General features: G+C 44.1%; 2 protein-coding genes across 2 annotated transcripts in view; one reads left to right on the top strand and one right to left on the bottom strand.

Moving 5' to 3' along the window:
- The window catches only part of PSTPIP2 (proline-serine-threonine phosphatase interacting protein 2), a 70,630-nt gene that overhangs the window by 23,654 nt on the left and 20,353 nt on the right, over positions 1-26,623 (top strand). Inside the window, exons 2-5 of the mRNA XM_004752223.3 lie at positions 15,088-15,188; positions 18,448-18,525; positions 21,646-21,680; positions 24,863-24,969. Coding sequence (XP_004752280.1) covers positions 15,088-15,188; positions 18,448-18,525; positions 21,646-21,680; positions 24,863-24,969 — 321 coding nt within the window. The remainder of the gene's footprint in view (positions 1-15,087; positions 15,189-18,447; positions 18,526-21,645; positions 21,681-24,862; positions 24,970-26,623) is intronic.
- Positions 14,337-14,901, bottom strand: LOC123387636 (glyceraldehyde-3-phosphate dehydrogenase-like). The gene has a single exon (XM_045065585.1). It carries the CDS (start codon positions 14,882-14,884, stop codon positions 14,555-14,557), a length of 330 nt encoding a protein of 109 aa, XP_044921520.1. The 5' UTR covers positions 14,885-14,901; the 3' UTR covers positions 14,337-14,554.

The raw sequence follows: 26,623 nt of genomic DNA, 5'->3' as shown, positions 1-26,623 counted from the left end.
CTACTTGTGTTCCCTCTCTCGCTGTGCCTCTCTCTGTCAAATAAATAAATAAAATCTTTAAAAAAAATAAAGACTAGAACTAAAGCTGCTATGAACATTCATGTCCAAGTCTTTGTATGGTGATTTTCGGATTCCATCTATACAATGAGAGAGCTCCCACCACATTAGTATGCACACATGGATTCTTATTTTATTCAATGGATTATAAATATGCTATAATCATGATTTACCTTGATGCTGCAATTTTTCTAGATTTGGATAGCAAGGAGCCTCTCTAAACCAGATTGTGTGTCCTAGATCTTGTGTCCTTTGGATATATTCCCATCATTCTTTGAACACTCCTTGCTTTCTGGGACATGGATGTTATAGGTTTATTGGCTAATTTCTCTGCCCCAGTCCTGGAATCTTCCATTTCTCCAAAGAGCCTTGGCTCCTTTTAGTAGAGAATAGGACTGAGAAACCAGTATCTGTGTTCTGGGTGTGCTCATTGCTACCTGTGGAATTGCTTGTTTCTAGGCTCTCTCAACAGAGTGAGGAAACATACGTATGCATACTGATACCTCCAATTCCATTCCCCCACTTGCTGTATTTTATCCAGTGGATAAAAATGTTGCTTTGCAGCATTTGCCAATTTCTGTGGTGTAAGAACTCCCTCCAAGACCAGTTTCAAACCACCAATGTGACTTTCCTGAGCCAGGAGCTGGGAAGAGGTATGCAGAACTGGTCCTCACTGGGGTGAACCAATTCTGTCTACTGTGTTCCTGTTCCCTTACCTAAGGGATATAGGCTCCCATTATTCATAGTGTATTTACTCATTTGCTTAGGACCGAAGACACTAGAAAGTAGTTTCAGAATTGCTAACCAATACCACAGCGGAAAGCAAGCTAGAGTTTAATGTGTCTCCTTCTTTTGGCCTTGGGCTGAGAGTGCATTGTCAGAATAGGGTGTACAAAAGTTATTTGGGTTGGTTGTACCTCCCTCTCCTTCAGTGTGGTGATTTTATTCATTCAAACAAGGTTAGGTTTGTTTCTTTCTCTTTGTGTTCCCCTGTAGAGGTTTCTCCCTTATTCTTATGTTATGTTAACAACTTTTGAAAGTTAAAAACAAATGAAAAAGGGGTGCCCAGAGAAGCATCACCGTCCCCACTCCTTCTACCCCAATCCACTCCTCTCTTGTCCACTCTGGTCCCTCTTACCCCTTGTAAGTGACAAATTTCATTAATTTCTGGTTTATGTTTTCTGTGTTTCTTTTTGTACAAATGACCAGATAAAATATATTTTCTAGTTTCCTTTTCTTAATGCAAAAGGCAGAATGACCACAGAATCTGGAAATGTGTGTTATTGTTTTATTTTTAATTTTTATTTTTTGGATTTTATTTATTTATTTGACAGAGAGAGAGAGAGAGAGTGAGCAACCACAAGCAGGGAGAGTGGCAGGCAGAGAGAGAAATAGACGCCCCGCTGAGCCGAGAGCTGGATGTGGGACTCGATCCCACTACCCTGGGATCATGACCTGAGCCAAAGGTAGACTTTTAAACAACTGAGTCACTTAGGCACCCCTGTTTGGGGCATGTTCATGACAGGTTTATTCCAGAAAATCAGAACGGTGGTTCCCTTGAAACCATCAGAAACCGTGAGTCCCTTGTGTGAGGGTTAACAGAAATGCTATCTTAATAAGCCAGCTCCACTCTTGTCCTTTGCTTTCGTTGCTATAAAAAATATACACTGGGAGCCAACCTGTATCAGTTCCTAGTGATATTTCTCTCTCTCTCTTTTTTTTAGAGATTTTATTTATTTGAGAGAGAGAATGAGTGAGAGAAAGAGAGCACGAGCGGAGGGAGAGGGCAGAGGGAGAAGGAGAAGCAGACTCCCCACTGAGCAGGGAGCCCGAGGCAGGGCTTGATGTGGGGTCCATGTGGGACTCAATTCCAGGACCCCGGGATCATGACCTGAGCTGAAGGTAGACACTTAACCTACTGAGCCACCCAGGTGCCGTGGTTCTCATTCTTTATTATAGGTACAAAGAACTCGATTGTGTGAATGTACCACGGTTTATCAGCCACTCTCCTGTGGGTGAACATTTAGGCTGTTTATAGAATTTTGTCATTTCAGACAGCACGTCAGTGAATAACCTGTGCATATGTGCTTTGTTTTTGTTGGAGGTGTAACTTGAGGGTGAATTCCTAGAAGTGGGATAACTGGATTAAAAGGTCAACACACACATAGTTTGGTTAGATATTGCTGAATTCCCTCTTTTAGAGTTTAAACCGATTTTTGTTCTTACCAGTGGCTGTTTTCACAGGCTTGTCACCTAAATGTGTTTCCTGCTTGTTAATATTGCCATTCTTTTTTTTTTTCTTAAGATTTTATTTATTCATTTGACCAAGAGAGGGGATACAAGAAGGGGAAGTGGGAGAGGGAGAGGCAGGCTCCCCGGTGAGCAGGGAGCTCCATGCGGGGCTCAGTCCCAGGACCCTGGGATCATGACCTGAGCTGAAGGCAGACACTTAATGACTAAGCCACCTAAGCACCCCTAATTTTGCCATTCTGATGGGTGAGGTTGTTTTCATTTGCCTTTCTCTTTTCAATAGCTGAGGTTGTACATTTTTCTAGATATTTAAGGAACACGTACACACAGAGTAAATCATCTGTTTTATATTTCTTGCCCATTGTTTGGTTCCTTTTCCTTTCCTTTTATTTTATTTTCCTTTCTTTTAAAAGGTTTATTTGTTTATTTTATTTTATTTTATTTTATTTAAGATTTTATTTATTTATTTGACAGAGAGAGATCACAAGTAGGCAGAGAGGCAGGCAGAGAGAGAGAGAGGAGGAAGCAGGCTTCCTGCTGAGCAGAGAGCCTGATGCGGGGCTCGATCCCAGGACCCTGAGATCATGACCTGAGCTGAAGGCAGCGGCTTAACCCACTGAGCCACCCAGGCGCCCCTATTTGTTTATTTTAGAGAGAAAAAGCACTCAAGAGGGAGGAGCAGAGGGGGAGGGAGAGAGGACCTCAAGCAGACTCTGCACTGAGTGTGAAGCCCCACGCAGGGTTCTGTCCCATGACCCTGAGATCGTGACCTGGGCTGAAGCCAAGAGTCAGACACTTCACTGACTGAACCATCCAGGCACCCTATCCTTTTCCATCAATTTTAAATAATTATTTTTATGTCAGAGATAATAGCCCTTCAGCTGCGATTTTATTGTAACTATTTCCCCTTACTTTGTCCTTTTAATGTTGTCTATTATTATTTTTTTGGTATGAAGTTTATTTTTAGGTGGCCTGATGTATGAATTTTTTTCTTTCAGTGCACTTGGATTTTTTTAAAAAGGATTTTATGTATTTATTTGTCAGAGAAGAGAGAGAGATATTGAGCGAACAGCAGGCAGAGGGAGAAGCAGATTTCCTGCTGGTCAAGGAACCTGATGTGGGACTCAGTCTGAGGACCCTGGGATCATGACCTGAGCTGTGGCAGACACTTAACTGACTTAGCCACCCAGGTGTCCTAGTGTACTTGGATTTTAAGTCACAGTTAGAAAAACTTTTGGAATGTTTACTCCTTTTTTCTTTTTTTAAGATTTTATTTATTTGTTTGACAGAGAGAGAGAGCACAGGCAGGGGGAGCAGCAGTCAGAGGGAGAAGCACACACCCCTCTGATCAGGGAGCCTGATGTGGGGCTCGATACCAGGATCCTGGTTTCATGACATGGGCCAAAGGTAGGCACTTAGCCAACTGAGCCAACCAGGTGCCCCATAAATGTTTACTTCTAGTACTTGCAGGTCTCTCTCTCTTTCTCTTTTTTTTTTTTTTTTTAAAGATTTTATTTATTTATTTGACAGACAGAGATCACAAGTAGGCAGAGTGCAGAGAAGCAGGCAGAGAGAGAGGAGGAAGCAGGCTCCCTGCTGAGCAGAGAGCCCGATGCGGGGCTCGATCCCAGGACCCTGGGATCATGACCTGAGCTGAAAGCAGAGGCTTAACCCACTGAGCCACCCAGGCGCCCCCCCCCTCTCTCTTTTTCTTTTTTTACCTTGAGACCTCTGATCCATCTTGAATTTATAGTTGTGTACGGTATGGGGCTTGAATCTATTTTTATCATTTCCTACATGTCTAACAGTTGTTCCAGCACCACTTATGAAAAAGTCCATTTTTGCCCAAGTGATGTGAGATGCAACCTTTATCATATATTAAATTTCCATGTGTACTTGCATCTATTTCTGGACCTTATATTCTGTTGTGCTGGTCTATTTGACTATTTCTGCCCCGGCCTCACAGTGTGTTAATTATGGGGGCTTTATACTATGTCCAAATGTCTGGTAGGGCAGGCTTTCCTTCAGAACTTTCCTTGCTCCGTATTTTCCTGGTCACCTCTACAGTTTTATGATTTCCATATGAACTTTGTTTAACCACATAAGAAAAAACTTGTTGGTATTTTCATTGGGATTGCATTACAATTATAAATTAACTCAGAACTGACATTTTTAGGACAGTGAGTCATCCTATCCAGGAGCAAAGAACAACTTTCCATGTGTATCATATCATCTGCTAGTAGGGATGCTTTCGTTCCCAGTTCTGGAGGCCAGAAGTCCAAAATCAGCATCACTGAGGTGAAATCCAGGTGTCAGCAAGGCGGTACTCCCTCGGGATGTTGTAGGGAAAAATCCGTTCCTTTTCCTTCCCAGCCTCTGGTGGCTGATAGCATTTCTTGGCCTGTGACACATCACCCCAGTCTTGCCTCTGTGGTCACATGGCTTTTCCTCCCTGGTGTCAAATCTCCCTCTACTCCTTCTCATAAGAACATCTGTGATTACATTTAGGACCCACCCAAATAATGTCCCTATTTCAATAGTCCTAATGTAATCATACCAACAAAGACTTGTTTTCTGTATAAGATAAAGTTCATAGAATCCAGGGATTAAGACGTAGGAATCTTTGGAGTCTATTTAGCCACCATAGGCACGTAGGGAGAAAATCCTAATTTTTCTGTTTAGATTTATTACAATGTTTTATTAGGTTAATACATTTCCTAATATTAAACCAATTTTGCATTCTTGGAATAAATCCCACTTAGTCATGTTACATTCTCTTCTGAATGTGGCATTGGATTATTTTTGCTAATATTTTATAAAGATTTATTTATTTATGAGAGAGTGAGAGACCGTGGGGGGGGAAGGGGTGAGGCAGAGGGAGAGAGAGAATCTCAAGCAGACTCCCTGCTGAGCACAGAGCCCAGGGACAGGGGCCTGATCCCGCGACCTTGAGACCTTGACCTGAGCCAAAACCAAGAATTGGATGCTCAACCAACTGAGCCACCCAGGCGCCCCTGATCTTGCTAATATTTTATTTAGAACATTTTGATTAATATTTATAAGTTATATTGATCTGTAACTTCCTTTTCTGTACGCCATTAAGTTTAAATACTGTGTTATATTTGCTTTACAAGGTGAATGAGGACATTTTCTTTTATTTCCAATCAATTTTGGACCTTAGGAATAGTTTTTTCCCCTGAGGATTTGAGAATGGAATTCCATTCTACTATGAAAAATCCAGTTCTGTTGCTTTTCTCTGCTCCTTGGTTTCTGTTTCTTCTATGGAAATCAGCCTGTTTAAACTTTCTGTCCCAAATGGGGTCCATTTTGCTAAACTGTATTTTCAGAATAGGCTAATTTCGCCTTTTTTTTTTTTTTAATGCTCTAAGTTTGTGGTCTAGAAAAATCTCTTACCTCAATATTTTAAAAAATATATATTCTATATATCCTTCTTATATATGTATGATTTCCATGCCTAGACCTTCACTTAATCAGATATTTATTTTAGAGTATGATGTTAGGAAGGGCTCTATATTTAGTTTTTTGGAAAAAAGACAGTCATTGTCACAATAACATTTATTGAATAAGCCATCCTTTGCTTTCTGGTTTCAAATGCTTCCTTTATCATATGTTAAATCCTCTGTGCACATGAAACCATTTCTGGACTGTTGTTTGTATTTTATTTACCTGAGTATCAGCTCTGCATGTCATATACCACACTTTTAAAACTTTTCTTACTTTATACTGTTTTTATATGGTAGGTAAGTCCTTACTCATTACATATCTCTTTGACATTTTCTGGGCTATTTTCATTCACCTACTCCGATAGTGCCTAGGGTCGGTCAGCTGTTGCTGTTCTGGACTCCATGTCCTTGCTAGGAGGCTGCTGGCTGGCAGAGTCCTTGCCAATGATGGCTTTGGAGTGAGAGTCAGCATCAGCTGCTCTGCCTGCCCTGAGAGCAGGGCGGGGCACTGGCCGGGTGCCCATGGCCTTCACATACCCTGCCGATTTTCCACAGTTGCTTCAGGTCCAGCCTTTGCCAATTTGAGCTTGAGGGTTTCTAGGGCTTTGCTGGGAAAGTTTGTGGAACTTCTGTTTTGCGTGGGTGGGAATACTGGCTTCTGTCCTCTGTCCATCGAGCCCATTAGCTTTTTATATAACAGAAATTCCTACAAATCTCCAGCTTCCTCATTGGGCCCTACTTTTCCACTGTGGTTGTGGATCATTTGTTATTTTAGTGGGGCCAGCAAACACATGAGAGAGAAACAAAAGGCCTCAAAAAAAAAAAAAAAAAAGCCCAAGATTTTATTTATTTATTTAAGAAAAAGAGAGGGGGAAGGGGAAAAGGGAGAGTAGAGAGAGACTCTCAAGCAGACACCCTGCTGAGTGCAGAGCCTGATGTGGGGCTCTGTCCCACAGTCCTGATGTTATGACCTGGGCCAAAACCAAGAGTTGGATGTTTAACTGACTGAACCACCCAAGCGCCGCAGAAGAGAACTGCTTTGAACATTTTGGTCCCCATCTTATCATTTTTTTTTTTCTTTAAATTTCTGATGCAGAGGTTTGGTATCGCACAGTTACGTTCAAATGTATTTTCAGTTGAGTGGATTGCCTTTTTAATTGACCTAATGACCTGACAGGAGGGACATTTCTACATGTGAAAATGGATCCAGGCCAGATGGAGCTGGGCATGTGTGACGGAAGGTTGGAGGGAGTGAGGGAGACCTGCTGTGGGCTTGCAGAGCACAGCCGGCGTGGGAACTGGGGTGGGGTTCATTCTTGCCTCACCGTCCCCTGTGATGGCTTACGAGAGGGCTTAACGACACAACCATGACAGGATTCTGACTTTGGGTTTTAGGAACACATGGCTGAAAACAGCAGTTTCTATAGCCTCTGACACCTTCCCAGCTGCTTCCTCTGATGATGACATAGTTATTTTTGAATAGCTACATTTATTTCACTGTGGTCCACTTTCAAGGAAAAAGTTCACACAGGTCTGAATCCATATGCTTTTTATTCCCGTGGCCTGGTCTTGAATGTGTCTCCCTTCATTCCTTTAGTTTATGAAGCACTTGACAAAGTCAAGGCACGGTATGTCGTTTGAGCCTTACAATACTCCCCAATTTTACAGCCTTGTAAATTCACACGAATGGAGACTAAGCGCTCAGCCCAAGGTCACACAGCTGGTGCAGTAGAATTTGGACTCAAACCCAAGTGTGGTGTGAAAGCCTGGGTGTGCCCACGGAGAATTGCTAGGTGGGGGCAGGGCGCCTGGCTGGCTCAGCCTCTGGATCTGTTTTAAGTTGGAGCCCCACATTGGGTGTAGAGATTACTTAAAAATAAAATCTTTAGACTTGCTGGGAAGTGGACTGACAGAAAATTAGCTATGCTCCTTGTCCTCCAGGAAGAGAAGCTGTGTGGTTGAGTGGTTTACGAATATAGACTTTGATCCTCAGTTTCTTGTCCTGTAAATGAAGATAAGAATGATACCCGTGTCACAGGGCTGTTACAAGGATTATACAGGACATTCCATGCATGATAATCAGTATGCTCTTTGGAATACAGCAAGCATGCAATGTATATTGGACCTCATTTTTAATATTAATTAATAATAATTAATCCACATTTGCTGATAAGGTGAGTTTGAATCATCTGGTTTTACCTCTTTGGGTATAAGAGACAGGAAAGTAAGTAGGAAGGTCCAGGCGGAGAGCCTAGGGGGTAACAAGAATGCCTTGGTCTGTATCCCATGTCTACTGTTGCTGTATAGCTCTTCATGAATGACAGAGATTTGGATAATATTGTCGGTTAAGGGTTAAAATCTTTCATTGTCGTTGGAGACAGTGATCAGGAGACCATCACTTCTTAGCGCCCTATTTTCTCCAGCTGTGAAACATGGAAATAGCTCTCACCTCGCTGTGTTTATGGAACGTGCGGTGGATCAATAATGCAAAGTGTGGCCGGCGGCTGTGTCACATGCCCAGGTGGTAGACAAATGCAGCCTTTGTACTGAACGGCACGGTCAGTGGCCCCACACCCTCCTAGAGGCATCAGCACTGATTCACGGTTTTTTACTCAAAGAGGTTTCAAAATGGGCACCTGGGTGGCTTAGTGGGTTAAAGCCTCTGCCTTCAGCTCCGGTCATGATCTCAGGGTCCTGGGATCGAGTCCTGCATCGGGCTCTCTGCTCAGCGGGGAGCCTGCTTCCTTCTCTCTCTCTGCCTGCCTCTCTGCCTACTTGTGATCTGTTTCTGTCAAAGAAATAAAAAAAATAAAAAAATAAAATAAAAAAGAGGTTTCAAAATGAAGCTGGAACCGTGGAGTCTTCCCCTGCTCTCTTTTCCATGCCCGTTTCCGGCCGTGGTTCTCCTGCCTCCCACATCTGCCGTGTTCTCTAGTTTCCTGCATCCTGCTTTCCTCCGTGCTCAGCTCCTCTGCGCAGAATCCCCGATCTTCTCTCATCTTTCATCATGTCTGTGGCCGCAGTTCTCCAGTGGCAGAAAGTCACTTGGAAGGAATGCATAAAAATGGAGATGCCCCAAGCTCAGAACCTGGAGGTCTGGGTGGGACCTGAGGGTCTGCTGGGAGGATTCTGGCATAGGGCGGCCTTGGAGCCCCTGTGTAGAGAAATTGTGTGTAGGAGACACCATGAGAGAGAGAGACGCAGCACAGAACCAGATGTGGGGACAGCCATGGGGACACCCTGGCCGCAGTGCCTGTAACCTGGATGGCAGCTTGAGAGGCCACAGGTACTCTTTGCTTCCCCTCTGCCTTTATACCTTCTGCCCATAGGCCCCATGGTGGGAAAGGAGTCTGGAAACAAATTCTCAGAGGCCTCTGAAGCTGGGGGCTCAGCTCTGGGCAGGAAGGAGACCTGGATGTGCCTGGACCAAGTGAGCGGAATCAGACCTGAGTGTTAGATCTGGGGTGGGGAGCTGGTGGGCAGTAGAGTCACCCTCCACCAGGCAGCCCACAGACACATCCTCCTTCGGGAACCCAGAGCCCCCCTGGTCCAGACTGCCTGCTGCCGTGCTCACGAGACTGTTAGTACTATTCTTTGGTTCACATGTCTGCTGATGTGGCACCCATGAGCTCACTGCTGGATTGGACAAATTTTTTGTCTTAAGGAAATAGAAATGTCTTTGTGGTTCAAGTACTAACCCATTGACTGAAACTTGAATGCTGTTTACCTGTCTGTGATTTGAGTATCATGAAACCTCGAGTTCTGGGACTTGGGGAGGTTTGTTGGGTGCTTAGATTCACTCTCCCTTCTTTTTCTTCTCCCTGCCTCACCCAGGACTCCTACGCCAGGTCCACATCTAAGGCTGAGCTGCCTCTACCCCTTCTACTGATTTCCTCCTGCCCATTCTCCCTCTGAATCCTAATGCAGTTTTTTTTTACCTTTTAATTTTATTGAGGCATAATTTACATAAGATAAAAAATGCGTAGGTCAGTGAGTTTCAGAAACTGCCTATACCTGTACAGCCCACACTTCTCTATGGAATGATCTTGATAGGAATGTGGGTCACTTGGATGTATGGTTTTCCATTGTTCCAGGAAATTCTTGGAGGGCCCCTTCCCATTCCAGCCCCATTTTCTCCCCTGGCTCAGGCAATCACTGTTATCTCTTTTACCAAGAAATATGTCCTAGTAGTGCCTCTCCTAGAATGTCCTGTGAGTAACATTACACAGTAAATACTTGTGTCGCATCTTTCACTGGCATGACCTTACGATCCATCCAGGTGGTTTTATGGGTCAGTAGTTCTGTCTTTCTATCACTGAGTATTATCCCATTGTATAGACTTGACACACATTGTTTGCCATTCATCAGTTGTTAGACATTTGGGTTGTTTCCAGTTTGGGGTTATTGGGTCTAACACTCCTACGACGATTCTCGTGCAAGTCTTTTTGTGGACATATGTTTTCATTTCGCTTGGGTAAATGCGAAATGGGTGGGACTTTGGGTCATGGGGTATGTATATATTTATCTTTTTGAGAATTTGCTACTTTTAAAAATGTACCATTTTTACGTTCCCATCAACAAGGTGTGAGAGGTCTCATAGTTCAGCATTCCTGCCTACATTCATTGTTGACTTTTCAGTTTTAGCTATTTTAGTGGGCATGGGCATGAAGTAGATATTACTGTGACTTTAATTTGAATTTCCAGGTGAAGGTAAACAATTTTTCATAAACAATTTATTTGTCCATTTCTGTGTCATTGTGTTCTACTATTTTTATTTTTTATTTTATTTGTGTTCCACTATTTTTATTTCCTTCCTTCTACTTACTATAGATTCATTCATTCTTTTTTCCTACTTCCATTAAGTGAAGGCTTAGATCATTACTTTTATTTATTTATTTTTTAAGATTTAATTTATTTATTTGACAGACAGAGATCACAAGTAGGCAGAGAGGCAGGCAGAGAGAGAGAGGGGGAAGCAGGTTTCCTGCTGAGCAGAGAGCCTGATGTGGGGCTCAATCCCAGGACCCTGGGATCATGACCTGAGCTGAAGGCAGAGGCCTTAACCACTCAGCCACCCAGATGCCCCAGATCATTACTTTTAAAAACTTCTTTGCTCTTTAAGCATTTAAAGCTCTAAGATGGGCACCTGGGTGGCTCAGTGGGTTGAGCCGCTGCCTTCGGCTCAGGTCATGATCTCAGAGTCCTGGGATCGAGTCCTGCATCGGGCTCTCTGCTCAGCGGGGAGCCTGCTTCCCTCTCTCTCTCTCTGCCTGCCTCTCTGCCTACTTGTGATCTCTCTCTCTCTCTGTCAAATAAATAAATAAGTAAATAAATCTTAAAAAAAGAATAAAGCTCTAAGTTTCCCTTTAAGCCCTATTTTGCTGCATCTCACAAATGTTGATGTATCATTTTCTTCATTATCAGTTGGTTTGAAATATTATCTGATTTCTTGTGTGAATCCCAGTCATTCTAAAAGACTCATTTTTTCTCTTTGCTGATGACCCAAGCCTAATTTTTCTTCTCTATCTCATTCATTATATATTTTCTCTTTATAGTCTCGTATATTGTTTTAGCCTCTAATTTTCCTTGTGCATGCACGTTTGTTTTATGTGTCTTTTACTGACTCCCTAAATGAACAACAGGATCCTTGATGGCAAGAACTCTAATGAGGACTTTGGAACCTTATCTTGTCCATAGTTGGCATACAGTTAACAGACTTTTCTCAAGCACCGTTAACGTGGAAGTTGCTTTGGGAGATAAAAGTTGGGTGTGATCCAGAAATCTTTTAAGAAATTAGCTAGTTTTTAAAAAGATGTTGACTAATGACATAAAATAATATAGAATAAGAGCCAAATAGAGGAATGGGCATTAAACACTCCAGGAATTCAGAAGAGGAAGAGAAGACTATAGTGGGAATTACTTGAGGAAGACTCCAGAGAGGAAATGGAATTTGAACTGGCTCTGAAGCAGAGGAGAGACTTAAGTGAAGAGGAGGAAATGCCATTCCCACCATGGGGCAGGGGGAGCATGTGTAAAAGTCCTGGGGTAGAAACATTAACTGTTCATTTGGAGGTCAGGGGAAGAGACCCAGTATGGGAAAAGCTCAGGGAGAGAAGTCAGGGATACTGTGTTGGGGGCTCAGTTTACCAAGCTGAGGATACTGAGTTTATGGGGCTATGACTTCTGATGGCAGACCTGTGATGCCAGTTTTGTGCTCATGCAGTCTTGTAGCCTACTTGGCCCTCTAGATCCTTGGGGATTTCCATTCTTGGTCACCTCTGTATCCCAGTCATTGCTCTGAAGCAGCAGTTCTGTTTTTCTTTTTTTTTTTTTTTTTTTTTTTTTAAAGATTTTATTTATTTATCTGACAGAGATCACAAGTAGGCAGAGAGGCAGGCAGAGAGAGAGAGGAGGAAGCAGGCTCCCTGCTGAGCAGAGAGCCCGATGCGGGACTCGATCCCAGGACCCTGAGATCATGACCTGAGCCGAAGGCAGCGGCTTAATCCACTGAGCCACCCAGGCGCCCAGCAGTTCTGTTTTTCTTAAGGCTGAGAGCCAGGAGGCCGAATGACCTGGTTTGTTTCCATGAAACCCTAGTCTAGCTCCCATCCTTCCTGCCTGGTCCAAGAGTATCTGCACCTTTCATTAAGAAAAAGGGAACTACATTTTTCAAATGAATATCATAACACAGGGAACCCAAGGGCTTTTCTCTGGGAAAGGCAAAGCACTTCCATCTACAAACTACCATTGACCATGGCCCTGTGTAACCATTCATTCACTCATTCACTCCGGAGTCCATTTTCATCCTCATCCTCAGATGCACCTGGCTGGAACACAAGAGGTGTTTCTTCCCTACAGAATTTATTGTAGACCTTAGGTGTGCATCATATGAAGCTAGAGGGTTTGGTGGTGTGTGTGTGGAGGGGTGCCCCAGACTAGGGAGAAGCTGCAGGGAACTTGCCAAAGAGTTGGGGCAGCAAGGTTCTTCATGTGGTGGATACCGAGCAGCAAATTCAGATGCTCGGCGCTCTGAGAGCCCAGGGGAGGGGGCGTCAGGGCTACTCAGAGGGGGCTTCCAGAGAACTTGGGGGCTGAGGGACTGGATTTGGATTCAGGAGGAGATAATGTAAACATTGTCTTAGAGTTGCCACGGAACGCTGCATTGTGGGAAATCATAAGATGCCTACCCGGCTGAGAGAGAAGTATGTATGGAGGGATGGTGGGAGGACTGAAGCTTTGGAGAGGCCATTTCCTTAGGCTTCTCGAGGCCTAAATCTGTGCTGAAACAACAGCCGGAATTCATAGAATTAAAGGCATTTCTTACTTAGGTTTAATTATATGTGGAAAATTGACTATTCTGATAATAACCCATCTTTATTTCATTTATTTATTTATTTTAAAAAAGATTTTATTTATTTATCTGACAGAGAGATAGAGAGCACAAGTAGGCAGAACTACAGGTAGAGGCAGAGGGAGAAGCAGGCTCCCTGCTGAGCAGGGAGACCAGTGCAGGGCTCTATCCCAAGACCCTGGGATCATGACCTGAGCCAAAGTCAGACGCTTAATGACTGAGCCACCCATGTGCCCAATAACCCATCTTTAAAAATGCAGCGTGAGTTATGCCCAGTGAGGTTTCTGAATGCCATGTTAAAATCAGCCTCAAGCCTGGGTCCTACTGGATCTCTCTGGGACCCTATCTTCAAGGGATCCAGTGTAAATGACAGCAAATGGAAGAGAGAAATTCTGCTTCTCTGGTGCCTGGGACTGTGTAGAGTGGTGTCTTCAGGAGTCCTCCAGTCACCACCAATGGCAGAGTGGTACCCCCTTCTGCTGACTGGGCCTGGGAAGGGGTGGTCACCTGGGCTGGGCAAGGGGTGGGTGAGTTCAGAGCTCCTCAGGGCACACCCAGTGGCAGCCAACTAACCTCTCTAAGGACTTGGAGCCTGAATCAGGTAGCTTGTTGTATGCATGTGGAGGTAGCAGCCAGGGAAGCAGCCTCATTAGGGGACACTTCAGGGGATATTCTTGAGTCCCTGACTGGTTGGTTGGAGGGGCTGAGGGACTTTGATTTTAAAAATGTACTGCCTTTGGGGCTGCTGCTTTGGGGACTAAGGTAGCTTCCTCCAACCTCCCAGTGCACAGTAGAATCAAATAGGTATAAATTGCTAATTTAAAATGAAAAAAAAAAAATTCCTCTCCCTCCAATCACCCATCACCAGCTGGGGCCAGCCGGTGACCCTGTGATGGATCCTGCTGGTTCCCTTCATGTTTCCCAGTGGGCAGTGGACCCCCTCTCAGCTCCTGGGGCCTGGCTCCTGGCTCCGAGCTGCTTGCCCTTTGCAGGGATACCCTCAACCCCCGCCCGACACACCAGGCTTATTGTTTGTGGGAAGGGACATCCGTGTCAAGCTCCGTGACAAGTTTAAGGACAAAGGGAAGACTGTGTAGCCCTGGTCCCAGTTCTGGGTGGGAGTGCAGAGAGGGACAGAGCCCGGCCAGCCCTCTCTTCCTTGTGATCTCTCTGTCCCATCACTTCCTGCTTCGTGGCCCTTCCCCTTCCTAACGTTTTTTTTTTTTGGCTGGGTACAGTATACTTTATTGATGGTACATGACAAGGTAGGGCTCCCCAAGCCCCTCCCCTTCTTCAGGGTGTCTGGGATGGAAACAGTGGAGGTTGGGAGATTCTCAGTGTTTTAGGGGATAAGTTGGGGCAGGGATTCCCCAGCAGCTGAGGGCCTCTTTCTTCCTCTTGCTCTGGCTGGGGCTGGTGGTTCAGGGGGCTCTTATTCCTTGGAGGCCATGTGGACCATAAGGTCCACCACCCGGTTGCTGTAGCCAAATTCATTGTCATACCAGGAAATGAGCTTGACAAAGTGGTCATTGAGAGCAATGCCAGCCCCAGCATCGAAGGTAGAGGAGTGGGTGTCACTGTTGAAGTCGCAGGAGACAACCTGGTCCTCAGTATACCCCAGGATGCCCTTAAGGGGGCCCTCTGATGCCTGCTTCACCACCTTCTTGATGTCATCATATTTGGCAGCTTTCTCCAGGCGGCAGGTCAGATCCACAACAGACACGTTGGGCGTGGGGACACGGAAGGCCATGCCAGTGAGCATCCCATTCAGCTGACAGTTCTCCCATAGCTACAAACACGCTTACGTCTTCTATTTCGTCCTCTTTGGTCATATCTGTCTTGGAGGTGAAGTGCGTTGAAACTTCCCACTGCCGGCTTCCCCCTGCGCTTGGCCCCGTGCGCTCTTTAGGCCTGGGGACGCCGTCCTCAGGGTCCCTGCTCTGACGCCATGTTGTTTATCACCAGAGCACGGATATCCTCAGCACCGTGGGCTACGACTGCCTCATCCAGCACCTCAACAATGGCCGCAAGAACTGCAAAGAGTTTGAAGACTTCCTGAAAGAGAGGTACCTGCTCTTCTTCCTCGAAGACGGAGGGGAGACAAAACCCATTCAAAGGAATCATTTACACTTTGTCTTTGGGGGTCCACAGGCCCTCTGCTGTAGCTTATGGGATGGTCCCCAAGAAGTAAATGGTTATTTCTCTCCTAGAGCTCTTAGAAATCCATGACAAAGGAGATTTAGGAATGAAGCAGCGCACAAAATATCATAAAATGCGAAGTGAAGTGATAGGGGTGGCACTAAAAACCTCCTGGGAGAGGGAGATTGTGAAAGACTGGTCAGTCCAGGCGGGACAGAGAGGACCTTTCGGGGCCTTCAGAGGGCAGTGTGGATTTCATAGGTGGAGGAGTACCCTCGTGTCTGTGGGAGAAGAGCAAGGCTTAGCTGATTCAGAGGCTGGGGTGGGCTGGTAGGGACACAGAGCAGTGAGAAAGATGGCGGCAGGTTGCAGCATCCTGGCGGGCGAGGGGCTTGGTGTTCAGGGTGGTCCATGGCAGTTTAGAGGACTTTTCCTTTCCTTTTCTTTTTTTTAATGGATAGGACTTTTTTAAAAAAAAGTTCCATATTTAATGGGGCCAGTTAGTTTTGTGGAAAATCTTATCCCAGCAGAATACTCAGTTTCCCAGTGATTCTGAATGAAGGAGCACCTAGGAGGGATTTTTGGCCCAAGATTGGGGTCGTTGCTGGGACCCAAACTAGTGAACAGATCTTATTTGTGTCACACTGAATAAGAGGTTTATAACTTGGAGATCCAGATGTCAACGTGTTTTTCCATTAAGTGTTTCTATTTTCTTCTCAAGAGAAAATGGGATAACATCACATTTCTATGGTTGTCTGCCCCCTTGAAGGTCCCCAGGGAACTGGAGAACTGGCTGGAGGGTTGGGTGGAGAGAGGTCCACCAACCCTCGGGCTCCAGGGAGCTGGCTACGTACCGCTCCTTTGAGGGACCAGCCTCCCTCTTCTACCCAAGCTGGTTGACAGTGGTGACACCAACATACAGTGTTCCTTTCTCCTGATGGGCACAGGAGGTGGGCTTCTACCTTTGTCCAGCATACCTCTGACAAGGTAGCAGCAAACAGGTGTTTCACAACTATAAGATACACAGATTGCAGAATGTCCCTTGATTTTTAGCTCCTCCTCCAGGAAGGGCTTTTATACATTTTCTTGGGAAGGAACTAGCCTTGCCATACAGCCATGAGGAGGCATTGGCTACTGACCGAAGCTTCTGTTGCCCAGGCTGGACCACCCAAGAGATCCCGGACACAATGGGGATGGTGATGGAAATCAGGGATGTCCACCTGTTTTTTTAAATGAAACCCTCAGAAGAAATAAAATAAAAAGAAAAAAATAAAGTTTTTTAAAGAAGAAAGAAATAATAAAAAAATTTTTACATTGCCACCTAGTACACACATGCATAAAACAAAAGTTTTACAAATATCACTGCCCTATTATTTTATTCTTTAGTTATTTTTTTTTTAAGAGAGCGTGAGAGAATGCACAAGTTGGTGAAGGCAAGAGAAAGAAAGAGAGAATTTTTTTTAAAGATTTTATTTATTTATTTGAGAGAGAATGTGCATGAGGGAGAGAGCATGGTGCACAAGCAGGGGGAAGGGGAAGAGGGAGAGCAGACCCCCCGCTGGGCAGGGGGCCTGATTCAGGGATCCATCCCAGGACGCTGAGATCATGACCTGAGACGAAACCAAGAGTCAGTGCTTAACCAGCTGAACCACCCAGGCGCCCCAGAAGAGTAGCTTTTCAAATGAAGTTGGGTAATTAACTTACCATGGGAACTTACAAAGTGGCAGCTCCAGAGGCCTCACACACAGAGATCGTGTGTTTATGACTCATCAGCTCTGGGCAGAAGGGCAGGTGACCTTCCGGGAGGATGTGCTTGTTCCTTGCGCAGAACTGTTCTTTCCCGTCCTTTTCTTTCTGTTTCATACATTCTCACTCAGTACAGCCACTCTCTCTGTGCCGGCCAGAGTTGATTAGTATGCTTTGGAGGTCTCTGCCCGTACATGTTTACTCCGGTATTTCCCACCTGGATGTCCTCCCTTCTCCCTGATGCCTAAGTGAGTTGTCCCCATCCTTCAAAGTCCAGGTCAAATTCCCCCCACCTTCTCTTCTTCTCCCCCGAACATTATCCCCTCTTCCACCTCCCTTACCTCTTTCTTCCTTTTAGGAAGCATTCTATAGAACATTCCAGGCTGAGGTCTTCCACTGGTTGACAAGGAAATGAACTTATTTTGTCCCTTGTACCTCTTGTCTTTGGACTCTCTCACCCATAGAACCCAGGATGGGGCCAGCTTATATACCAAGCTCCTGATATGAGCAGGAAATGGATATAAAAATGAGGATCATCACCCTGCAGCCAGTAGCTAGGGGCAATTAAATGAGACTATGTTACTAGCTGCCACTTAATGAAGGCTTGCCAATACACATATAAACTACCATATATTTTGCATACATTATCTCATTCATTCTCCTACTAACCCTGTGTGGTGAGTTTTATCATCCTTATTTTACAGCAGAAGAAACTGAGGCTCAGAGAGGTTATGTAGCTTGTCAAAGGTCACACAACGAAGAAAGGATAGATCTGGTTTCAAACCTAGGAAAGTCGGGTCCCGGAATCTGGTTCAGTGTACCTGCTCTGGTCCCTGGGACACCATAATGGATGGGGAATGGGGATATTTGGCACATTAGAAAGACCCTGCTGCACCAAGTAACAATCAATTGTTCTTGTGAGACCTGCCAACTGCAGAGCCTGTATTCTGAAATTGCCCTCTCATTGCTGCAGTTTAGCTATGTCTTTGAATTGACTATGGATGAGGAACTCTATAGGATGGTTAAAGGGATACTCTTCGAGAACATGGGAGGGGGGGTGAGCCTCAGGAGTGCAGCATTTGGTGGAAATATCGTATTCCACTTAAGTATATATATATAAATATAAATAAAAATCAATTTTTGGTAAATAAATCCTTGGGTCATAGTTTTAAATAGTTAGTCTGTAATGTCCTAGCCTGTGCTGGTCAGGAGGCTGTGTCTGGTTTTGCTGTGATGTCCATGCTGGTGACTTAGAGATGAAGGCTACTGGTCTTCTCATAGTTCTTCTGGTCGGGTAGAGGGAGTTCTGCCTTTTAGAGACTGGTTTATATCTGAGCTTCTCCCGTCAGAGGTGCAGTTTTGCCCTCGAGGGGCGTGCCTTGTGTTTTAACTAAGAATCAACCCCAAGAAGGACTCAGAGCCCTCTCCTATTCCCCTCAGGGCATCAATTGAAGAGAAGTATGGCAAAGACCTTCTCAACCTCTCCAGGAAGAAACCATGTGGACAGTCGGAGATCAAGTAGGTGCCACGCTTCGTTCTGGGTTCCTGGTCAACCAGTACTACTGGGAGCCCCCATCACTTCAGCAGACAGAGCTGGCCCATGGGGTGACATGTGTTGGGTGAAAATAGTTTATAATTGTTTCCCTCCCCCTTATTTCCAGTTGTAAAAAATACAGAAAAATAGAAAGAAGGCTCAAATGAACTATGAAGCCATGACCCATTAGTAAAACCTTCTAGATTTAATTTGAAGTCTTTTTCTATGTATACTGTTTCATAGAGAGGATTATATTAATTTTATACTAGATGTTTAATAGAGGGGCTTAGGCACATACACACATGCTGTTTATGACAACTGTGAGAGATGGTCTTTGTGCCATTTTATGGCTCTCACCACTGATAGGAGGTATCTTTTTTTTTTTTTTTAAGATTTTATTTATTTACTTGACAGACAGAGATCACAAGTAGGCAGAGAGAGAGGAAGGGAAGCAGGCTCACTGCTGAGCAGAGGGCCCGATGCAGGGCTCCATCCCAGGATCCTAAGATCATGACCTGAGCCGAAAGCAGAGGCTTAACCCACTGAGCCACCCAGGCGCACCTCTTTTTTTTTTTTTTAATATTTTATTTATTTATTTGACAGAGAGAGAGATCACAAGTAGGCAGAGAGGCAGGCAGAGAGAGGGGGTGGAAGCAGGCTTTCTGCTGAGCAGAGAGCCCGATGCGGGGCTCGATCCCAGGACCCTGAGATCATGACCTGAGCCGGAGGCAGAGGCTTAACCAACTGAGCCACCCAGGCACCCCGATGGGAGGTTTCTGTATGACGATTTACTTTTCTGTTATTCTCTGAATACAGATATGGCTTTAGGACACACTGCCTCTCATCTACAGGGCTGGTGGCTTCATGGGCAGTCATATGGACTCCTGCATTGATATTTATCGAGCTCTTCAATATTTAGCAGAAGGAGTCTAACCCAAATTGATATATATTTTTAAAAAATATTTAAGTATTTATTTGAGAGAGAGGAAGTGAGAGAACGAGCATTGGGGGAAGAGGCAGAGAGAGAATCTCAGGCAGACTCCTTGCTGAGCAGAGAGCCCGGTGCGGGGCTCGATTCCAGGACCCTGAGATGAGGCCCTGAGCCAAAACCAGGAGTCAGACGCTTAACAAACTGAGCCACCCAGGCGCCCTGATCCAAAATGATATTTATTATATTCATACACATTTGACCTCTAACTTAGCAGATTCCTAGAGAGCCTCTGCATTGTTCTCTGTGCTCTGTGACAAAAGCCAGTCAGTGTTCCTTCTAAGAGCGTAGCTCGGAGAGAAAGATGCAATGGAGAATGATTCCTGGCAATGGTGTCTCCACGGTTGACATGGAAGGTTGTTTAGGTGACTTCTGTCTCTGGTACCTCCAGGATGATCTTTAGGAAGGGGCCCTGGATAAGAGCGCGAGACTCTGCTTCTGCATGGACTAGTTGGATTTTTCCCTCTCCTGGACCACACGGAGACTCGGGTCTCTAAGGAGCTGCATTAGGGTTTAAGGCCAAAGTGCTTACGTAAAGGGTGGTAGGATATTTTCTCTTCCCACAATGAAGAACCCTAGGGAATAATGGAGATGACATGGCTGGGCCACCATCCCCAAGGTTCCGATTCTGTCTCTGGATTGTCATCATCCCCTGAGCAAGGGAAATAGCAATTAAGTGATGATATGAGGCAACAATGTTAATGACAAATGGAAGAGCTATTTGGACTGCTCTCTTAATGGCCCTTCATGTGGGAGAAAAATTTTACACCCTGAACAATTTATGAGTAAAGCTGGGTTTCAGCTCCATGATTCCCCATCGAGAAAGACTTCTGGTTGTACGTGCTGCCATGTCCCTCTGCATATCTCAGTAATGCCAGTAGAAAGTCTGTGCTTCGTGAAGCTCATTCGTCCTTCTGGACTGCTGGCACATTTGTCTGATGGGATTCTTTCTAGTTCATTGTGTTACTTGAAAAATCGTATCATAAGTTGGAGAAAGTGAACGGAGAATGTGCAGTTATTTTTTCTGCTTGATGTCTTTGTAATAATTGGGAATATTTGTGTGAGAAAAGGCATGGAGAAAGAAGAATCCTCTCTTTTGGGATAAGTGAACAGAGCAGCAAAAGCGAAAGAGCTGGAAGATGTGGTCAGCTGGAAAAGACAAGGGCTTTTACTTTGCAAAGTAACAAAACTTGCTACACACGTATATACATATAGGAAGTGATCCATGATCTTATGCTGTGGGGGCTGGGGGCTGGTGAATTCACAAAGTTCCATTCTTACTTGGAGGGGCCTGACTGAGCCCAGTGAGATCTGCTTCTATGAAGGCAGCATGAGTAAGAACATTCCCAGGGCCAAGTGACCTCAGAAGGAGGTTTACTTAAGAAGTGTAGGATGGGGGAAAACTCAAAACACAGGCAAGGGGGGTCTCCCTGGGTGGAGGAGCCATGGGCTATAAGAGGATGGGGGGACATCAAGAGAAGGTGTGAAAAATGAGTCAGGGTCTTTCCACACCAAAACCGTGAGGTAATAAATGTCTGTTGTTTTAAGCTGCTAAATTTGTGGTAATTTGTTATTCAGCAATGGAACACTAGTGCAATGTGTTTAGTGTCTCCCCCATTAGAGCCTGAGGTCTGGGATCATGGCTGTCTTGTATCATTGAATCTTTAACATCTGCCACAACATGTAGCTCATAGTTTATGTTCAAGGAGCACATGTTTGATGAATGGAAATAGGGGGCAATCAGGAGCCAGAGTGTGAACCCTTCCTTTACTGGCTTGTATCCATATTTCTAATGATCATACCTTAGAGAAGGACTGGTATTCTTATGAGAAAGGGACCATAACTCCTATAATACCATTGGGGGAAAGGAGGCATAAGGAATTTTGGCATCTTGCTCTACCCGGGTGGACAGTGGAGAAGCTTATGCCTGGGATTGAGAGAGTGAGAAAGAGGAAAGTGAATGGCCAAAGTCTTGATCCTTTGTGGTCTTTCCAAGCTCACAGGCAGAGTTGAGCTGGAAGGCCGTGAGATTCAGGCAGAGAGAAGTGTGCAGTAGCATTATGAAATTGCACAGCCAGTTTCCAGAACTGAAACTATATATGTGCTTGTTTTTTAGCACCCTGAAGCGGGCCCTGGAGGTCTTCAAACAGCGTAAGTGATTCTTTAAACTGTGTTTGCTGGCCCTGGCAAGTGCTGAGTCTGTCTGTCCCAGAAGTGGGTTTTAATTTGAACAGCGATCTCATATTGGGTGAAAAAAAAAGTTAGAGCAGCTCGCAAGGTGAGAAGGAGCTCTGCAGAGTTGAAACGAGCAGGAGAACCCATCCTCCACACCACCGCGTCGTGATGTGCATTTGACTCCCTTAGAGCAGCGGTTCTCACACTTGAAATCCAGGGGGAGACCCTGGCACTTTGGCCTTTAAGGGGTCCTGTCCAGTTCTATTTATTTATTTATTTGAGAAAGAGAGAACACAGCAGGGGAGGAGGGGCAGAGGGAGAGGGAGAAGCAGACACCCCACTGAGCAGGGAGGCTTATCTCGGGACTCTCGGATCATGACCTGACCTGGAGATAGACGCTTAACCTACTGAGCCACCTAGGTGTCCCCACTTCTTTTTTTTCTTAAAGTAATCTCTTCTCTCAACATGGGGTTTGAGTTCATGGTCGTGGATCAAGATCAAGAGTTGTACTCTCTCCCAACTGACCAGCCAGGCGCCCCACACTTCAGTTCTAATAGTCCCCAGGCCAATTCCCAGAAAGTGCCTTTAAGGCTTTCTGTTCTTCCCAATACCTGGTGCTTCCAAGCTAGCGATTTTAACATGACACTGTAGACGTGATATGTGCTTAAAGTGTTTCTGTAGCTAGTTGACTGGTTCTAGACGTTTGTAAATATTAGCTAAATAGATATTCATCCTAACTTTTCCATAGAAGGTGTCTTCTTCCCTCTTTAACCACTAATAAATACATTTCTCCAGGTGGAAATATTGTTTATGTTTCTTGTTTCTTAGATACTCACAAGCCTAAACATGTGGGCCAAGGGAGCTTCAGCCTAGGCTGGGTCTCTTAAGCCTATAAACTTGTTCATACTTATTTTCTTTTTCTCCCCAAAATAGTTTTATTTCCTCCTTATTAAAAGAAAACATACATTTATATATATTTGTCTTAAAAATTCAAGCAAACAACTAACTAGTTAGACAGCTATCGAGAAGATAATGAACATCTGAACTTTCACTTCCTAGCCATAAGCAGTTATTGGTGAATGTGATTCCAGGTGTTTTTATGCAATGAAAATTATACACAAATATGTCTATTCATATAAATAAAGAGGATGATACTGTTTCAGTGGTACAGATTCTATGAGGTGAGGACAGATCCTATGTTTTAAAATCAACTTTGAAATGAAAATATCAATTTTTTAAAAGATTTTATTTATTTATTTGACAGAGATCATAAGTAGGCAGAGAGGCAGGCAGAGAGAGAGTGGGGGAAGCAGGCTCCCTACTGAGCAGAGAGCCCGATGCAGGGCTCGATCCCAGGACCCTGGGATCATGACCTGAGCCGAGGGCAGAGGCTTTAACCCACTGAGCCACCCAGGTGCCCCTGTCTCTTCCATTCTTAAGCGCGTCCATTGAGTTTTTTTTTTTTAATCTCCATTAGTGTGTTTTTTATTTCTAAAATTTCTGTTCAGTTCTTCTTTTTTTATCTTTTTAAATTTTTATTTATTTGAGAGAGAAAGCAGAAGGAGGAGGAGGGGCAGAGGGAGAGGGACAAGCAGACTCTGCTGAGCAGGGAGCCCGTTGGGCCTCAGGACCCAAGATTATGACCTGAGACAAAGTCAGATGCTTAACTAACTGAGTCACCGAGGTCCCCCTGAAAATATCAATGTTTTCATCATGCTAGAAGTTTGGTAGGTTATCTCTCTAGACCTTTCTCTATGCATTTGTAATTCTCCTTCTCTTTCTTAAATTGCAGACACACACACACACACACACATGAGTTTTTGTATGAATGAGATCATACTATACCTAGCTCTCTACAGTTTGTTTTTCTGAATATTATCTAAACATCTTCCCATTTCAATTCACATAGGTCTGCATTATTCTTTCACATTTGAAAGTTCTGAGGGGCATCTGGCAGCTTGGTCAGTGGAGAATGTGACTTTTGATCTCACAGGATTGTGAGTTGAAGCTCCACACTGAGTACAGAGATTACTTAAAAACGAAATCTTCAAAAAAAAAAAAAAAAAAAAAAAGAAAGAAAGAAAGAAAGAAAATTTTGATCTTACAAAATGCCAGACTTCCTCCAAAAAGGTTGTACTGATTTTTCCCTCCACCAAAGGTGCTATTTTTCCCCATCCTTGCCAAAATGAAGAATTTTCACACTTCAAAAAATTTCCCCAACTTAAAAGCAAAAAATTATATATTCTGTGGTTTCAAGTTTTACATTTCCTTCAATAGCTTTAAGGCTGAATACATTTTCAAATGTTTATTGGCCATTTAGCCAATCTTTAAAAAAAAAATCATGTTCTTTAAGTAGTTTCTTATAATGGAATATATATGTATATATTTCTTTTGAGTCATAAAAGTTCTTTTATATAGCTATTTACTTTTTTTATATAAGTTACTAATAGTTTTTCCAGTTTGTTATGTATCTTCGAACCTTGTTCAAGGTTGTTTTGACACACACAAGTTTAAAATTTTTTCTTAGGTCAGATCTGTCAGTCTTTCTAGCTTTAATGCCATGCTTCAATTAGTTTTCTTAGAACAAGTAAAATAAGAATTTTGTTGTTGTTGTTGTTGTTGTTGTTATAAAGATAAGCCATGCTCATTGCAAAGATCTTAGAAAATAAGGGGAAGAAATCACCAGTCATCTTTCTATCTAGAAGTAACTATTGGTAGCCAAAATTTTCGTGTATGACCTTTCTCACAAATGCTCAGGCTCATGTTAGAGATAGAAAGACTATTAGAGTCATCTAATGTGAAATAAGTAATGAATTTGAAATCATAGTGGGTTTTGTGATATCTTCTATCACATAAGCTCTGTGAGCTGGGGCCTTGGCTATTTTTCAGTCTAGCCCTGGGCACACACTAGATGAGTGACAGCCAGTGGTAGGAGGCTAAGCTAAAGGATTTCCTAGCTTTGGTCTTGATGGCCAAGGCAAGGCTGGGCACATGGAAGCACTCAATAAATGGTGACCGAGTGAAGTACGTTATTTTTACCCCTTGCTCCAGTATTTTGTGCATACGTTTTGTGCGGTTTTGTATATTTGAATTCAGACATATGTAGATCTTGTGTATTGTTTTTTGTTTTGTCTTTTTTTTTTAAATTCTTTTTGCAGAAGTAGACAATGTGGCCCAATGTCACATTCAGCTTGCCCAGACCCTAAGAGAAGAGGCCAGGAAGATGGAAGAATTCAGGGAAAAGCAAAAGCTACAACGGAAAAAGGTTGGATTTGTGTATGTGTGAAGAAGATGCTTCTCTTGTGGCACAAAACTCCAAGCTTGTTTGTTCATCAGGCTCCTTGGCTCATTCCTGCCTTCACGCAGCCATGCTCCTTTAACCAACCTATCAGATTCTTTATTCGGAAACCACATGGAGACTCAATCTAGATGGTTATGTCCCTGTGCCCATTTGCATCTGGGTCAGTTCTCTTTGAATTCTTGCAGAGTTTAGGGGGCTGGCCTGCCTTCCTCTTCTTCTCATATCTGCTGCCACTAGTCCAACTGACTGGCAAGGGGGAGCCCTCTGTCTTCAGTAGAGTCTAGGGCATTAGACCTGGAGGGCTCCCAGATCACACTCCTCCTAGGGACGAGGCAGTAAGGGAAGGGTAAGTCATGGAAAAGACTCACTTTCTCCCCGAGACCATCCAGTCAAATGCCTTATCTTATAAATAGGGAAACTGAGGCTCTGAGAAATCAAGTCCTCTTTGTCTTCAGAGCAGGTGCACATAGGCTCCTCTTCATTGATGGGATTTACTCTGTTGGACTACACGGAAGGACACAGGAGTAAGCAGAGTTAATAAAACTGGCAAACATTTGAGAAGTTATAAGGATCAAGAAAAGAAGTCCAGTTTTATGATCGTAAAGCATTCCTTAGAACTAGACCTTAGTCCTTAGACTAGACCAGGGCAAGACTGGACTAGACTAACTAGTCCTTAGAGTAGACCAGCCAATATCCTGACTCTCTTCTATTTTGTTCCTAAATGACTTATATATCCAGGTTGGCCTGGCAGCCAAGAAGGGACCTTCAACATTTCTTTCTTATATCTGGTCTATAAGGTTAGAACCTCAGATTCTCATGGGGGGGAACATGCTCTTTCCTATTCGGCATCCAAAGATTTCCAGCCCGATCTCCCAGACAGCTCTGCATGGACTTTTTGGAAATCCATCCTCATCCTGGCTCCTGGCCACCTGAAGGTCATTGTCTGTAGTGTGTGTATCTAATGAAACATCCAGCGGTTCGGGCCAACTCTACCCGTATATCAACCTCAGCAACGTTGCCTATGGCTCTAGTTCAGATTCTAATTCCAGCTTTTTTGGTGACTACTTGGCATTTGGAGTGGATGAGCCTTTGGACCCTGGCTGCCTTCATCTACGGTCATTCCCGAGCTGCTCTTGCAGCTGTGGCTCTTGTGAGGAAGGAAGGGTGGACACTAACTTGTAAGGAACACCGTATCCTGTGGCTTATTACATACTCACGCTTCATGTATCAGGTTTGAGAGGTACATATGACCTCAGATATTTTTCAGAGCAGAAAGAATATGCTGATTATACCCACCCATTGGATAGTCACACTGTTTTTGGCTGACAATACCAGCCCTACCCACCTAACTAGAGGAATAACCATTTTTCAGAGGCAAAAATGCCTTAGATAGTCAGAGTCTATGCATACATGATTTCCAGGAAGAGGAGCAGAGGTTCATTTCCTCATAGTTCTGAGTGCCTTCGGTGGCCTTGGTCACTTCAGGGAGTGTTCTGTTCATTTTGCAAGGCTTCTGAAACTTCCCTTCCTAATAAGTTACGAAGACCAAATTCTCGTAGCTCAAAGAATATGTTCTGTATTCTGTTACGCAATAGAGGAGCCAGTGTTTGAGCCACTG

This window comes from Mustela putorius, unplaced genomic scaffold, assembly GCF_011764305.1.
Source record: "Mustela putorius furo isolate JIRA1106 unplaced genomic scaffold, ASM1176430v1.1 tig00003858_pilon_pilon_pilon, whole genome shotgun sequence".
NCBI classification, from domain to species: Eukaryota; Metazoa; Chordata; class Mammalia; order Carnivora; family Mustelidae; genus Mustela; species Mustela putorius.
The sequence above is the reverse complement of the archived record's forward strand: the minus strand, read 5'-3'. Positions and strand labels throughout refer to the sequence as shown.